Source organism: Pleurodeles waltl, chromosome 5 (assembly GCF_031143425.1).
Source record: "Pleurodeles waltl isolate 20211129_DDA chromosome 5, aPleWal1.hap1.20221129, whole genome shotgun sequence".
Lineage (NCBI taxonomy): Eukaryota > Metazoa > Chordata > Amphibia > Caudata > Salamandridae > Pleurodeles > Pleurodeles waltl.
In genome coordinates this window covers 159,770,142-159,787,830 of record NC_090444.1, presented here as the reverse complement: position 1 = coordinate 159,787,830, position 17,689 = coordinate 159,770,142, and the positions used below count along the sequence as shown (strand labels likewise).

General features: G+C 43.7%; 1 protein-coding gene across 2 annotated transcripts in view; it reads left to right on the top strand.

Annotated features, from left to right (window-relative positions):
• MIA3 (MIA SH3 domain ER export factor 3) overlaps positions 1 to 17,689 on the top strand; it is a 441,987-nt gene that overhangs the window by 49,519 nt on the left and 374,779 nt on the right. For both annotated transcript variants that reach the window (XM_069233852.1, XM_069233851.1), the window contains exon 4: positions 14,124 to 17,124. In XM_069233852.1, coding sequence (XP_069089953.1) covers positions 14,124 to 17,124 — 3,001 coding nt within the window. The remainder of the gene's footprint in view (positions 1 to 14,123; positions 17,125 to 17,689) is intronic.

Below are 17,689 nucleotides of genomic sequence, written 5' to 3'. Positions count from 1 at the left end.
AGAACTCCAATAAATAGATTGTGTTTTTTGTGGTTTTTTTTTTGCTGGCCCAACAAATATGTGGGGCTCAGTCGATTTTAATTTCCCCTGAAGTCTATATTTAGGTCTGGGTTTTGACGGTGCAGCTGTCAAACGGTTCTACAGCCAACTATGCCTGGTGCAGGCTTTGGTCCGCCCCCTTCAGCCATTGACTTCTTCCACCATTATCTTTCAGCTATTGGTTTGAGACCTAGTCAATCACTTCTTTACTCAGCCCCTTGGAATAACTCTCTCTCACACTTAATGTTAATGGCTGATTTGGTGTGGCCTTCCATCTTTACTCAAGTGTGTGTACTGAATTGCGTGAGGGACTACTTTGCAAATCTAACCCTCGGTCCTCTCTGCTGACTCCCTCATATGTGTCTTGTTCTAATGTACTAACACTGCCTGTCTTTTGCACATAATAGCTAGATCTATTGGCTTTGTCAATGCTTATTTAAGTGTTGTGCTCAGTTGAAGCGGGGAAAAAATGGGTGTGGTGCGGCGATGCGTTCTTTTTCTCTTTTTGGCAGGAAAGCTTTATTTTGAAATCCATGGTAATGTATAGATGAATGTGCACGGAACCTTCCAAAACAGTAGACACACATCTCAGATCGAACACGCCTACTTATTCTGCAGCACAAATGCTTGAGCTCTCATACAAATATATGCCACCGTGAAAGAACTGCAGCACATTGTCAAGCTTCAAATTAGAAATTGTTTTGGTGCACGTTTTATCCTTGAAAAATTCAGTTCCAAAATTGCCATAACCTACAAAAAAACAGCCGGAGAGTGGTGCTGTAACAGATTGGAAAATGTACAGAAATGAATTCCACCATCTTTGGATTGGCTCCAACCGTCCCACAGGATGCCCTGTGCATCTAGTGCAGAGGGCATCCACGGAGGATCCATGAGAAGTGGTAGCTCGAGGAAGTGTCAGTGTGCGAAATGGCCCATTGTTTGCTTGTAGACTGCTTGAGCTACATCTGCATTAATGTTCTGAGTCTGAATAGACCCACAAGTGGTAGACCTTCCATCCTTTTCTTCTGCACCTATAGCTTTACCCTACAGAATCCCATCACCTATGTGCTTGTACCCTAAGCCTTATGATTTGTATGTCCACTCATCAACCTATCAGATTGTCTCTTTTGTATCCGTGTTTTTTTATCTGTTCCAGTAACTCAAATTCTGCTCTGGTTTGGGAGAGATTGGGGGGAGTCAGCTGTGACGCAGAAGGATTGTCATGAATGTGCCGAGAATAGCTGCAGATGAACAGATTTAAAATTACCCCTGGATAAAAAAAATAAAACTGTTTACACCCTCTGCTTCTCCTATTCCTTTGCTTAAAATTTAGAAATTCGTAATTAAGAAGCAGCTCAGCTGATCCTCAATAAATAGTACATGAATTCCACTTCGATTTCCACTGTTTTCCCACCATCCTATTAGAGATAGTATCCTAAAAGTATAGCTACTAAATGCACCAAATCCTAAAGGGTCATCTTTAGTCATTTCTGTTTTTGTCGCTAACAGCAGTCATGCTCTTTGCCCCAACAGCATTCATAGTTGCCATGTAAAATATAAAGTTACGAGTACAAAAACTCTGAGTAGTGCTGTCTAAAGAGCCAGTGGTGGCTAATGTCCCTCATTAAACTGCACAGTGGATCTGGTCTTATGTTGGGCATTCCTGTATACTCCCTTGCTTACTGTGCCACTGGATTCAAGCTAGCCTGGATAATGAAGGGTGATACCCTGAAACCGGTCCCAAGATGCTTGTTTCCGATCCAGGGAGGAGCTGGCCTGGCAGTTCGGGCTGGACTGTTCCCATGGGGAACAGAGTTAAGACTGATTTGCATAAGGCTGGGTCCAAACTGGGGTGGCATGTTGAGTGAAAGAATGATGAATTAAACCCAGATCTATGACTGAGGGTGAGTGTTTGAAAAGCTTCAACACTCCATCCATCATCCTTTTGTGTTGCTAAAGTTGCCCTAAGTGGGAAGGGTATGCCCAGGTGTGGGTCCCTTGCTCACTGTGCCACTGGATTCAAACTAGCCTGGCTGATGAAAGGTGATACCCTGAAACCGGTCCCAGGAGCTTGTTTCCAGTCCAGGGAAGGACCCGGCCTGGCAGTTTGGGCTGGACTGTTCTCGTAGGAAACAGGGTCAAGACTGATTTCCATATGGCTGGGTCCAAACTGGGGTGGCATGGTGAGCAAAAGAACAATGTATTAAACCCAGATCTGTGGCTGGGGGTGAGTGAGTGAAAAGTTTCAACACTCCGTCCATCATCCTTTTGTGTTACTCCATCCATCACCTAGCATCCATCTGGTGCTAAACACTGGAAAGGCAGTATCACACAGTCTTTCTTTGGCTGCTTTTAGCTAAGCCAAACAACTCCAGTCAACAGTGGACAGCCAACAGACAGCCAACAGATGTTGCTATCAAGCAGACCTCAGTACTATCTACCCAATTGTCCCATTCAGACCATTTGTCAAAAGCCACCTGTTATGTTGTAGTAGTTGGAAGCAGTAGAAACAGAGTATGAAGCGGAATGTAAAAAACAAGTTGCCATTGCCACATCACCAGCTGCGATGGATGAAAAAGAATGTTGAATGTTCTGAAGGAGTAACCAGGATGCTTTCCCTTTCTGGTAATTATTTGTGATGTAGCTACTCACCATAGCAGCTGCACTCCATCTGTTCTCACCAGGATGATACTTGATGATCTTGACTGCATCCAGACCTGGTTAATGGGTCGGTTTCTCAGCTATTAACTATCCTTGCTTGATTTACGTAGCCAAGTATTGTCAGTGCAGAGCTTATGAGTATATGTGCTCTCACATCTTGGTGTGATCTAGAGACAGATTCTTGCAGCGTCATGATGAAAAAGGACTGCTGGAGAAGTCGTAGAGTCAACTTGGAGAGATTACAGAGGGCAAGCATGCATAGCGAGAGTGGAGGAGGTACTGGTAATGTTCATGGCAAAGCTGTACCGCTTGAAAGTCCTGCTACAACCACAAACATGAGTATGATGGAAATTCCCAGAGAGACATTACATGAGGACCTCATAGGATTCTTGTTGCCGAGATTGTCAGACATCCTCAACCTCCTGCTGGAAACTGTGACTGGAAGAATATGGTATTGGTTCTATCTGAGGTCATAAGAGTCGAAATCTCCAGACAGAGGTCCCACAATAGTCATAATACAGTTTTGCAATGACGTTATGGGACAGAGTGTAAGAAGCAGTTAAGTGCAAGGCCAAGATTCGAATGCGGGGGGGCTGTCTGCGTGTTTCCTCATGGCTCTTAGGTTACGGAGAGGAAAAGGAAGGAAATTGAGCTTATTTGATGGGAGTTTAAAGCAAAAGTAGCACAGGTATGAATGCTGTTTTCTGTGTAGATATGTGCAACCCATGTGAGAAGAGGTACCATTTGTGTAACGCTGTGGATCCTCAGAGGATATTTGACTTGACAAAGTTGAAGATGGTCATCTCACCTAAGGCAAGAGGAGCAATGGCAAATGCACTGAATTGATAGAACTGCTATGTGGAGGCAAAAATCACAGAGGTGGAAGACAAAGTCAGAGACGAAAGAGTCAAAGTATAAGAGGTCCTAATAGAACTGTGGACTTGGCCAGAAGATATAATGTTAGGAATTGGGATGGTAGTTAAGGGGTGATGACTGTCCTTAAGCAATAGCCACAATCCTTTTTAGAGTGGATCACTAAATTAACCAGAGCTCAACCCCCTGATAGCTATCTCCTAGAGTAGACAGGCTTAATGTAAAGTATTTATTCAGTATCAAAACCATAATAAAGCCAAAACACAACACAAAAAATACCTCAAGCCAATTTGGAAACAGAGTACATTTGAGTAAATAAAATGAGACCCGAATGACAAAAATCTTCTTAAAGGGAATCGGAGATATTATTTTTTAAAGTTTATGGTTAACATTTCTTAAAGTTTAAGGTTAAAAACAGCTCCAAAGGTGTTAAGCGCCAACTGCAGGCCAAGGTCAAGGATTCCTCTTGGTGTGGTAGCTATCGGTCGAGGTCCCAATGAAGCTGTTGATTTATGTCAGGAAAGCTCAGAGCACAGGAAATTTGAATGGAAGGTCCCACACCGGCCAGACACTTGCCACCTTCGCCCGGTGAAGATTTCGACATTCAGACAGTCATATTTTTGGAGCTCTGTTTCCTCCAGTGGGCAGTGCTGCAGCCAAAGAGGGCCAAATGCCTTCTCCGCAAGGTTCCCCCTGAATAGGATTTGCTACTGTGGAAAAGCTCAGAGTGGGAGAAACTGGAATCTTCAGGTCATTGGCAACACACCTTCTTTGAATCAGCTTAGAAGGTGTGTCCCCATCCTTTGGAGGTTTTTGGGGGCAAAAAAATTCTAAGTCCTAGGTTTGTCAGGAGGGTAGGAGGAATACACTTTGACACAGTCCAGGGTTCTAAGAACATCGGGAACAGCACTTGGGGGTCAAGACTCACCTCCTGTACGCCGAACCCAGGTGCACCTCTGCGGACAATCATTGCAAGACTGTTTAACTATCACTATCGAGATGCGATCCTGCCCTGATCGCAATAAAAATACTACAACCCATTTCTTCCAGATTTTATGCTACAGGTACAACATCAAAGATGCAGTTTTGACAAGGTCAAAAAAAGTGCTTAGGGTGCAAGAAATCAAGAATATGATGCTTTAGCCGGCCCAGCTGAGGGAGTCTGAGATTGTCTGAAAGGATGGTGCACCCCAGGCCAATGGAACAGGAGGGAGCATCGAGCAGAGCATCAGGGAGGTGAATCATACACTGGGCGCACAGACCATCCAGACCCAGCAGAGATCGGATCCCTCAGATGCAATGCGCATGGCCAACCTGGAAGAGTCCTAGACTGAGGCCTGTCTTTTTTGTTCATCGATGGGCACCGGATGAGACATCAGTGTCAAACTGTGTGGGGGCATGAGGTCTGACTCTGATGGCGGTGGTGGGGGCTGGAATAGCCCTAACAGGGGCCGCTCATCTGCGATATGATGACAATGTTTTGATTAGCAGCGGTATTGAATAATCACATGTGAAAGGGTGTAATAATTTTCTAAAGTTATTTGTTTCCTTCTGTGAAGGCTGGTTGAGGCGGTGCTGGCCAACCCACTATATTGGAATACACTGTTGGGGCGACGTGCAGTCTGCACTTTGTGGAGGTGGACAGTTCTGAACCTACTTTGCAGGGTAGCAGGGAGTGGGGGGTTTGCTTGTTTGGGACACACTTTGGGTTCTTTTGTTTGTAACTTGTTTTCATCCTAGCTCAAGTACAGGGATGCTGTGAGGTCATAGGTGTAGACACAGGGTGCGAAGGGGCAGAAAGGGGCAGCGGGACGCCAGGTGGGCACACAGTCATCCTCAGGTACACTCTCTTGACATATAGGGACATTTCTGCCACAGACCTTGAGGGTACTGACATGGAACATCAATGATTTGGGTAGCAGCATTAAACGCAACATTGTCCTTCAATATCTGCTTAGACATGCCCCGGATCTGGTCCTTCTGCAAGAAACACACCTGAGGGGCAACCAGTACAGGGCACTGGACAGATTTGGGTACTCTTGGATGGCACTTGCGGGTGACTCCACAGATTCCAGGGGAGCACGCATCTTGATCAAAAAATAGTTGCCCTTCATACCTGCCTGCACTTGCTGTGACCTACTCAGCAGATTTGTGGCACAGTCAGGAAGTTGGGAGGGTCACACGCTAAACATCTGTTCCCTATACTTACTGCCAAAACTACAGATGCTGACACCAGCACCCTGAACTTGGAAGTGCCATCCGGGATCGTAGAGTTGTGGGAGAGACATGATCTCAGTAATGGACTCTAAGTTAGATAGGGAGACGAAGACGGCACCCCATTGTGAGGCAAGTTCACTGAGGACCTTTGTTAGATGTGATGGGACTGATGGACCTCTGAGGGCAACCACAATCCCAGGGCATGACAGTACACATATTTCTCAGCGGCTCATGGTGGCTTCTCCCACTCAGATTACATATTCAGCCACTGACAGCATGCCGGCGGATGCGACTCACAAGCCACTGGGAATATCTGTTCACTCACTGGTTAGCATAACACTATGTGGCCTGGCTAAGGTCTATATGTTGCCCCCAGGATTGACCCCTGGCACTTAAAAGACAAGGTTCTTAGCGATAAGCTGAGGGAGAGGGCAGAGCAATACTTTTTGGTAAACAAGAGCACAGTTGCATTGGCCTGCATACCCTGGAAGGCCTTCAAAACTGTTATCTGAAGCCATGTACAGGTCCTGATTGGGCGGGGGAAGGAATGATTGGAAGATTGGAAGCTCCATTGTGAGGTGCTTGAATGCAACATAGACTCCCTAGAGATGCAGCTCCTACTTGACGGACAGGGACGGGGTGGAGAGGGGCTTGGTTGATCCCCACCTTCATCATCACCTGCTCCTCAAACAACACAAATTGAGGACGCTAGCGGAGGACCATGCTCACACCCATGTGTTGGCGACTCAATACCTCCTGGTCGACCTTTCCGGTGACAGGATTGCCATTTTAAAAAAAATGAACTGTCAATGACTGGGTGTTTGCGAACCAAAGAGAACCAGCTTATCGAGTTGATAGATATGCCATTGGGAGCAGAGGCCATGAGGCAGTCCTGCATAGACAATCACGCAAGCGCACCCTGCCAACCCACACCGAGACAGTGGTACGGGCGTGGCACGAAGCGACCAAATATTTGGGCTGGGGGAGGAAAATGACAGAACAGACCTCATTATGGAAAAGTGACCAGTTGTGAGAGGTTGGAGCTCTTAAAGCTTTTTTTTCAAATGGGCACCGATTGGTATAGGCCACCTGGGCGACGTTTGGAGATGGCAGGTGATGGTAACCTTTGAGACTATGAGATTGCAGAAACCAAACGTTATAGGTATTTGCAATGGGTGCGTGCTTTTTGGCGCCACACTCTGGAGATGGAACAACTACCAGAGACAGCACCACTGGAAGATTGCCTCCTTTTGGCCCTATTGAAGGGGCGGTCATTTCAGTGACATAAGAAAATAATGAACAAGACCCCAGACTCACTGACTGCTTTGCAAGAAGCCTGGGAGAGGGTAGTGGGGACATTGGAGGACGACGACTGGACTAATGCTGTTCAGGGCCCTAGAGAGGAGGCAATACGATCCTGCTTCCAACTAGTCCAACTACATATTTTACACAAGGCCTATTACTCCAGGGTATTCCTGCACAAGATGGGTAAAGGGGACTTGACGCTCTACCTAAGGGATTGTGGACAAGCGGGCACCTTCTTTCTTATATTATGGGTGTGCCCATCCATACAGCTCTACTGGATTGGTGGACTGGAGTATTAAAGATCATGACCAGGGTGCTCGGGCTGACGGTCTCCATAGATGCTAAACTGCTCCTTCTGAACGTCACAGGAGAAGAGACCTGGCCAAGGTATTGACAGCTGTGGCTGGCTGTAGCAGCAATAGTGGCCAAACATAATATAGTGTGAGCCTGGGGTGCAACGGTCCTCCACCCCCAAGTTGAAGACTGCAAATCCGACATTGATTGGTGTCAAAGGGCAGAGTAGGTGGTCTACCAAAGTAGAGGTTGCCCCAAGAAACGGGACAAGGTTTGGGGCAGCTGGCACAGCTACCGAGATGTTTGACTGGGTGGGGGTGGTGTGGACAGAGGGGGAGGGTGGGTGGAATTTCCGATATATTACATACATCATCAGATGAGATTGCTGTACTGTGTCTGTTTCTCCTTGCTTTCTGAGTGCTATGTCTATGTTTGAGTCTGCAATTTAGTGTGTGCACACTCTACGATTCTCTCAATGATTACATTTTTTTTGTATGGTAAGCACAGGTTTTATGCAATAAAAATAATTAAAAACAAAATCACTCCAGTAGCAGCCACCAGCATGGTCAAGGGTAAGTCCAGTTGGAAATAGTCAGCTGAGCAGATGCAGGTAAGGCCTCTTCTAGCTTGTTTCCCTGTAGCTTGAACAGAAAGTCAGTCTTGTGACCCTTGGAGTCCACTTCTTTGGTATGAGTACACAAGGGAGAACAGGTCCAATCCCTCAGGGCTTCTCTGAGATATCTGATAGCAGGTTCCATCCACCTCTGATCTTCCACAGGCCACGTAATGTACTGAAGAACATAGTGTGGGTGACATTTTAATGCCTGGCACTGGCCTGTAGGTGTGGAGGAATCCTGGCCCCTCCTTAATATGTAGAGTAAACGTTGCCACAGGTAACCCTGCTCACTTTTACCACAGTTCCTGTGTGCCCTAAAGCAGTCTGTCCCACAGTTCCCCTCACTGTCTGATCCAAAAAAGCAAAACCTTTCTTCCCCTGTGCTGAGCTTGTGTGCCCACCCCAGAGGTGTGACCAGGGAAATGAGCAGCCCCTCCTCTGTGATCGCTCTAAGCCAGTTCTTGGGACAGCTCTCACACCAGTGTGTTTGGAGCTTGTCTGGCTGGGGAAACAAAGAAGGGCCCTGCCTGCCCTGGTGTCGGGTAACATTTTCCTGTGACCAAGTAGGCCTTCTTTTAAGTTAATCAAGTTCCTTGGCACTGCCCAAATGATCATCCTACCCATACCAAAGCCTTTGCCTCTGCTCTAGGAGCAGTTGGCACATCTCATCATGTTTATTCAGCTGCTGGGTGACAGTTGGAACTCATGCAAATCGGCCTCCAGAGGCTTTAGGTGGGAAAATTATAACTTCTTAAAAGCACCCTTTTCCTTAATAATTATTAAAAATGGATTTACCATTAGGTTGGATTTGTAATAACTTTTTTTTTTTAAAAAGAATTCTTAAAATATATTTCTAGCTGTTTCGTAATCGAAATTAGCATTATTAAATGTAGTAGTAATATCCAGCTCGGAGAGACGTGCTGTGTTCTATCTGTGGACTTACAGCCCACCCATATCCTGCCGTTGGTAAAGTTCTGCGTCTCTTTTCCTTTCATGCCATTCCTCGTGGCATGCGGGTGTCTTCTTGTTTTGGCCTTCCCATAGCGGGTGGACCAAGTACATGTCTCCTTCCACTGCTCCTGGTTTTCGGAGCTATTTTGTTCTTTGGTTTCAAGCACTCCAAAGGGGTCCTTGGGCTTCAAGGCTGTCTCCTTGATTAGTTGTGCTGCTCTGCCCCAGTCTGTTTCTTCTCTGCCCTCCCCCGCTCTTCCTCGCCCGTGTACAACATACCTGTAAACACGTGTACACGGAGCCCATGAGCGGATTGCTTCTGCACAATGTGCACACTGCCATAAAAAAAAGGGGTTTGTCAGTGGCAAGGCTTGTGGGCCAATGTGCATTCACTTTTAAATCTGACGTATTTCAAAGTGTCTGCATCATGAATTATTGATGCCGTTTGCAGCTTCCTGTCGAAACTTTGTCAAGCTCGTGCAGCAATAATCATCGTTCCTCCGTCATCTCCCCTCCCCCACCTTCTTACTTAGCAGTCCCGTTCTCCCTGATGCAAAGGATGAAGTCTGGGCTGCAGTCTGGAGGTAGAAAAGGGGTTTGGACAGCCTATTCGATCCAGCGACAATCTGTTCGGACAAGCAGTGCTATAGCGCTGCATGTGTGTCCTGAAGGTGGCACTGATAAGACGAACGAGCATCTTGAAATTGGAACGTTATCACTTTGCATGCTGGCAACATTGCTGTTCCACTGCGATCGGTTGCCGAGTACATCCGCATTAAACAGATTCTTTTCCTTTTTTTAAAAAGGACTTCTGTCTCTGTTGTTCGTAATATACTGACCTCATTCGGATAACTGGCTTTGACGGGACACAACTTGTGACCTTAACGTGCACTGTTTTTTTTTCTAAAAAGAAAAACATCTGGCCGCGAGTTATCCATCCAGCTGTCACTAAAAGACTAAAACTAAAGTGATATGTAGGAGACCTGGCAGCGTAGCCAATTCCAGGGCGTATTTTTAAATATATTTTTTTAACTTTCTGATTTGTTGCGTGCACACTTTTGCCCGATATTTACACTAGGGCCAAAAAGAGCTCTATATGCTTACTTCAAAGGTAAAATTCTTTATTTTTTCATTTCTAGGGGAAGCCACGCCTAGCCTGTTTTTAAACGCTTTAAGTTACAAGATACAGACTTAATTCAGAGCTAAATAAATATCACTGACCAATAAAATAGTTCATGAAAACGAAACATTTTCCATACCTAGCACATGATTTTGAAGATAGTTTACAGCTTTTGTTTTTTTGTCACTTTCTTAGCATTCTTCTTTTGTCCAGCTGCATATATTCAATATATATCATGTTGCCTATCTTTGAGTTCTTTAAAGCACGTGGTAGCGTGGTTCACTAGTAAAAGATGACTCATGCCACAAAGGATGCCCAGATTACTGCAATACATTTGGATTGCTGCAGATGCTGAGCTGAATGCTTCTCATTCACAAATCAGAACCTCACTCGCTAAAATGTACCAGCTATTAATTTCCTCCATCGGTTTTCCGATATAGAGTGCTAGAGGCATGCCTGTCTGCACTTGTCCACATCTGTACTCTACTGAGCGCCAAGAACCCTGGCCCTTGGGACAAAATTCACTGCTCCATCCCTGAATTGTACGCCCTAAATACAACCGGTAGTACCGCCATCAACTGCCCCCGGTTCAGTCCGTACAGTTTAATTCCTCACATGGATATCTGTCCTGGGTGCGATTTTACTTGCCCCCGAACCCTCCATGCTCACTCGAAGCCAACACGCTTTCATTGGCCACCAACTGACACTTAGCAACCCGCATGATAATATCTCTTTTCTTTTTAATTTGTGGTCACTGACTAAACACAAGTGCAAAATCTGCATCTTCTTGGACACCAATACCCTAGACTTTTTACTTCTCCCCGAGACCCGGCGCACTGGTACATCAGGCCCTGACATTGAACTAGTCATACCCCCTGATTGTCACACCTGTAGAAAGGGTGTGAAAAACACAGGGAAGGTGGGATTGCCCTTGTTATAGAATACATGCTTTTTACAAGATATTGTGCTTCCCAGCACAGTAATCTTGTTGTACTCTATAAAAAAAATCAGACTACCTCTTTGTCTGGTGCTCTGTTGTATTGTCTACCGAGCTGTAGAACAATCTTTACTAATCACATTGATACCGTTCTTGTCTCATTTTCTACTAGGCAGTGTCAACTTCCACGTAGAGGACATCACCAACACAGATACCTCTTCTTGAAACCCTGTCTGTGCTAGGCCTCACTCAAACTGTCCAGATCCGCAGCCAGGAAGTCAGACACACTCTTGATGTGGTCTTTAGCAATTCCTCTCACAATAGCTCAAATCACCCTAACTTGCTTCCTTGGACCAATCACACACCTTTTCCTTTGTCTTCCCATGTCCTCCTGCCAAACTTGCGAAAGTTAAAGACATTGTACTACCAGCACTTGCATCTCTCTGCAATCTGTCCCTTAAATGTGCCACTGGTCCTTTGGCATAGAAACAATATATAATAACTTCTCTTCTGGAAAAAAAACCTTCCTCAGACCCCTCCATTTTGTCAAACTACCCCTATCCATACTACCACTACCTGCTCAAGTTTTGGAGAAAGCGGGCAACATTGAAATTTCCAAATTTATTGAAACGCACAATCTTCTGGCCCCTCACTGTCCATCTTCAGACAGGGATACAGCACTGAATCATTCCTCCTCAACATCGCCAACTACCTTAAACCAAGGTGGCACAGCGGCTCTTACTGTGCGCGACATCTCTGCAGCATTGAATACAGTTTTGCATTATCTACTCAACTCTTAGCAGTTTTGGTTTTGGGCATACCATCCTTAAATCAATGATGCTTCCAGAGTCCAGACTCTTTTCTCATGGGCAGTTCCATTCTAGTCCTTTCCCAACGGAGTGTGCCCCCTCAAGGCTTGTTCGTGAGCTCCACTCTCTTTATCATTTACATATGCCCCCCTTGCATCTATAGCGTGATCTTTTGGCCTCGGTCTAATTTCTTATGCAGACGACAAATTAATTGTCCTTATCGTTTCAAACAATCCTTCAAAGGCCATAATCAACTTCCATAATTGTTTGAAGGTGGTTGAAGTATGGATGCTTACCAGCGGCCTCAGGCTTAATACAAAGATAACATGGAGATCATTATCTTCAGGATGCTATGGGAAATCCGGACATCTCACTGGTGGCTAATTTTATTAGGCTCCACTCGACTGCCAGTCAACTCAGCCGCAAGTCTTGGTTCCGTGTTTGACACCACTCTCACTTTCTCACGCCATATTTCCAAAATCCGTGCTTCTTACTTTCTCATCCAATGCACTCTGCACAAAACTGTCCCCTTCGTCTAACTCCAGAAAAAACATTGTTCGCGTCCTCATTTTACATAGAATGCATTGCTGTGATTCATTGTTGTTGGGTGCCCATTCTGCCGTCACCCAATTACAGTTCATCCAAAATGCTACTGCAAGGCTGTTATTTGACATACTCAAACACTCAAACTTGCCAGTGAAACCCTCTCTTCACACCCTCTTCTGCAAGTTCCTTAAAACCTGTTTTATTCTCAAGGTAACCCTCTCTTTGGACTTCCTCTCCAGCAATTCTCTTTCCTCAGTACTGGGACTCATTCAGGTATCTGTGCACTCCACTAGCTCTTATGTATTTATTCATAAATATGTTACATGTGGTCCCGCATGTAAGCAGAATCTATTGCAACACTTCTTACTCCTGTTTCCCAGGGCTTTGATGTAACCTATACAGCAGAATTTCAGAACTTGGTGGATGTGTTGTGCAAGTTTAGGAGCTCCTCGGAAGAATAGCAGAGAAGCTAGTACAGCCTCAACACCATAAATAAATGATAAATACCAAACTCCTGAAATCTCTGCCTTAAAACAAGACCATGAAGGATTCTAAGGTTGTTTTAGGCTTAATGAAAACAAGCATTGGCAAAGCCAATAGGTCACAATTAAAAAATCTGTTGGCTTTGCTTATGTTTTTGCCACGCTGTACAGCATCACGGTTGCTGTGCAACATGGCAAACAAAACACATGCATGCCTTCCAAAATGAAGCATGCTATTTTTTTTTATTTACCACTCTCAGATGATTTTGTAAATAAACTAATGTAGTGCAGAAGTTCTTTCTTTAAAAAAAAATGTTGTGCAAAAGCACGTTTAAAACAATGAAACAGATTAGTGGGCTGATGGGGTGTGGAAGGGTGAAGCAGAATGGGTGCATGAGGAAAAGGAACACAAGGGAAAAACAGGTGAAGAAGAGCTGCGTGGAGATGGAGAGGTATGAAGGCAAGAGACCAACCAGTGTGCAGGTGGACAGAAAGAAGCACATGGGTGAGAGAGCAATATGGGGGAAGAAAAGCACAAGAGAGTGACAGCTGAAAAGCACATGTACTCTCAAGAAGTACTTAAAAAAAAAAAGTAGTTCTGAAAGCGAGCAGAGGAAGATTAGAAGCTAGCCAGTCAAGCATATGGTAGAGAGGTTGTGCTCCAGGGAGGGGACAACCGCAAGATAGACAGGCTAGAACAAGAAAAGCCATCCAATAGAATCCAAGCAAATAAGAGTGACAGCAAAGCCAACCAGTGGTAAGCAATTGGTCGGCTGCAAACCCATGTATGTTCTTGGGAAACCCACAATATGTCTTTCGCAACCAGACAGCTTGCTCTATCTGGAAGGCTCAAGCTAAAGCAAGAATAAGCTGTGATTTGGGTGTGTATTTATTCACAAAGTAGATATTCGTGCTGGTGAGAGTCTTGCCATGTGTTGCACTTCCTTTTGTGTTCATTTTTATTTTTTAGAAAATGATTCAATGGTTTAACATTACATGGAGTGATATTTGAGATTGTAAGTCTGTGTAGACAAAATCACGGGTGGGGATTGCCAACAATTTAAAATAATTGTTTACGTTCCTATAATTAAACATACTGAGTGTGTCACAGTTGAAACATCATGGATTATAGAGGCAGGTGAAATAGCCATGGTTTGCTAAGAGACAACAATTAAGTTTGTTGCATGGTTTAATCATGGTGTGGTACAAATTGATAAAAATAGCATGCCAAACTTGCAAGGCTAATTTTGTTTTTCTCTTTTTCCCTTTTCAGGAGACCGATTTTGTTTGTTTTGAGGGAGGAAAGGATAATTTTGATAATTATAACGTTGAAGATCTTTTAAGCAAAACTGAAGAAAAGCAAAAAAAGAAAGAAGAATCAGAAACTGAAACAGAAGACTATGTCCAAACAGGAAGTGACCTTGAACCTAAATCTGAACTAGAAGAGGAAACGGAGACCAATACAATTGAAGAGGAAATAACTGAGAAAAAGGATAATATTCTAGTAAATGACAAGCTTGGAGGTGGCAGAGTTGATACACCAGACGGTTTGATTAGAGAAACACAAAAACAACAGAAGGCTATTTTAGTCTCTGAAACCTCAGAGGATGCAGAGGAATCTTCAGATACAAAGAGGGATGATAACTCTATAGAGAACCCAAAAGAACTTTCTCAGGCAGATAAAGTACAGTATTCCAAAGACAGCCCACCAGTGCCTTTTGGTGAGATATCCAATAGCAATTCTGCTCCTCTTGATCTTCCAGCAGAGGGGAAATTTGAGGATTTCAAGTCCTACACTCTTTTAGACAAAGACAAGTATACTGATATTAAAACTCAGATTGGCACAACTGCTGATGCTGTTGTAACCGATGATGAGATAACCAAACATGTTACTTCATTTGACTCTGATGCTAATGAAGATGAAGACAACTATGAACAAATGCAACCGGAAGAAGAGGATGACCATTTCACAGAAATGCCATTGTTGCCATATGAGCATGAGCCCATTTTAGTGAACAAGGAATTGTTACAGCCAGGTCTTTCTGAAGAAGAGCCTGTTGATATCCCTGAAACAGAGCCTTTGCAAACCAAGCCTGGCACAGTACCCAACACAGAAACAGCAAATGAGGCTGCAGAGACTAAAACCAAAGAAAATAATGAAGCCAAGGGAGATGAGCAATTACAAACCTCTTGGGGTGACACAATCTTTGCTATTGTTAGTGGGGGTGAACATACAAAGGAAGTCACTGATCTGGATGAAACAGATTCTGATGAGGATGAGGAAGAAGGCTATGTCACTGAGAACAGCGATGTACATGACAGTGACAGGAATTATTTACTTGAGAAGCAAGAAACGGAAGTTGAAGAAAAGGAAAGTACAACAGATGAAGACCTAGAAAAATTTGACAAATTTGATTTAAAGGAAAACATGCACATCAAAGACATGGACAAGGTAGATGATCTTGAACCTGAGAAAAAACAAGTTGTATCTGCAGATTCGTTAAATGAAGAAAATTTAGTTGGACATGAGCGAGTATTTGAAATTGAGGAAGATGTTGGTGACTCTCTGAAAGCTGACATAGACCCAACACAAGCAACAGAAGAACACATTAAGGTTTTTAAAAATAACATTGATGAGCCAGGGATACTACCTGTTAATGGAACAATGAACAATACAGAGCTGGAGAATGAAAATGAAGGAAGGAAAGTTGTAGATGACAAACTAAAAGAAACATCAGTTGTGAAAGAAACACCAGTGGTGGAAGAAACATCAGAACAGAAGTTGGTGGTAGTTGAGCAGCAAACACTTGAGGAACTGCAAAATGAAGCTATGATAGAATCTGATAGTGTCCCTTTTTCAGAAGACTTATTAAAACCTGAAGGTGGTGATGAAGCAAAGGAGAATGAGAAGGCAGATGTGTTTAATGAAGGAAAAGATGATTTTGATCATTTGGAAACAGACAAACAAGATACTCCAGCTGTGGAGGAAGACCATGTTATAGAGACTCTATCGCAGACAAAAGGTCTTCCTCAAAGTGACATCAAAGCAGTTGCAAGTCAAGATGGACAGGAGGGAAATGAGGCTGTGGGAAATGGGAAACTAATTACAGTTACCACAATAGAAGACGATACCATGGAAATAATTTCCACCATTGAGAAAAGGACTGTAAAAGAAGTTGACGATGGCTTTCACCAGATGAATGGAAATGAAGAAACACCACTCGGCAAATCTAATGATACAGTAAAAGATGAATATGATAATGAAATATTAGGAGGACTTATAGATGAAGGTTATGAGGAGACCAATGAACTCTTGGAAGATGAAAATGCAGCACATGCACTCCAGTCTGAAGAAGTTCTTAAAAAAATGGAAAGGACTAGTTTGGTTGCAGAAGAGGACGCTGCAGCATTCAGCCTAAGAGATGAACGGAACACTGTTCATGAAACAACATCAGATGATGGCCTTGGTGCATCAGTTGAGATGACTGAAACTGCACATAATCTCCTAGACTCAAAAGTGACAGAATATGAAGAGTTGTCAAAGAACATAGATGATGTGCAAAAAGAAGAGAACAAGAACATTATTTCACAAGTGAAACCACCCGTAGCTGTTTTTGAAGGTGGAGATGTCAGAATCTCAACAGATGCAGTCCACAGTAGTAATGAGAGGGAAAGGATGGATGATGCAAATGACGAGACCGTGGCAAAGAGTAAGGATGTTGAAGGGATAGTACAGGAAATGTTGAAGGATCAAGACAGTCCCATGGTGGAAGAACACAAAGGACATGAGCTGCGTGAATCTGGTGGAAGCAACAATACAGAGATGGAACCAGAGCACAGCGACTCTGTGAAAGAACTCAAGGTGATGAGGCAATACCTAGAGGAGAAACAAATAAAAAGAATGATTAAATATCTTGGACAGCCAAATATCCTGCAAGTGGAAGCTATGTTCCATGATTTGGAGTCTGAGTTACAACAAGCTCGAATGGGCCACCAGGTGCAGGACGACATCGAAAAAGCCCTTGATCAGATTCTAGAGTCTTCGGAAACCACAATTTTTGGGTTTGTTGAAAAACTGCTAGATGAGCGGGAAGTAGGACATGAAGAGGTATTGGAAAAAGAGCGTATCATTTTTGATGATGAAGCCATTTTGTTAGATGATATTCAAGAAGTGGCCTATCGTTTACGACAGAGATACTCCACAATTGTAAATAGAAGGCCACTGCCACCAGAAATTCGAACATCTGAAATGGACTTGGGTGCACAAACAACAGGTAACATTTAAAACAGAACAGTAATTTTAGAATGCAGTTGTTACCTATGTCTTTGGTTCTTGATCTGCAAATGTGGAATATAGCAAAATAAGTGATGTAGTAGTGAAAAATGTGAATGCTTGGAAGCTGGAACTACGATCTTCCATGAAAAGCAATAATAGATGTACTTCTCCAGTGCTAATTCTCAAATCTGCCAATCCAGGCAATTCCATGCATCTTTCAATGGAAAAAAAAATGAATTTCCATTTTAGTTCTATAAAGACTCATCTTTGACCTCTATTGTCACCTACAACGAACATTTATAACTTGGTTGTGGAGTTTATATTATAATTTGATTCTGCAGCTTAAATATATTCAAAGTAGAAACACTTTAGTATCAGAAACTAATGGGGATATTTTGTTTGTTGCATTTGTGCATCCGCCAACTATTGGCAGATGTCCTATCCTCCCTATGGATGTACTGCGCTTCTCTTCCTCTCTATGCTCTCCTCCACCCACTCCTCGGTTGCTCGTCCCCAACCCCTGTGCTCCATTTTTATTTGTTACTTTTATGGTATATATTTTC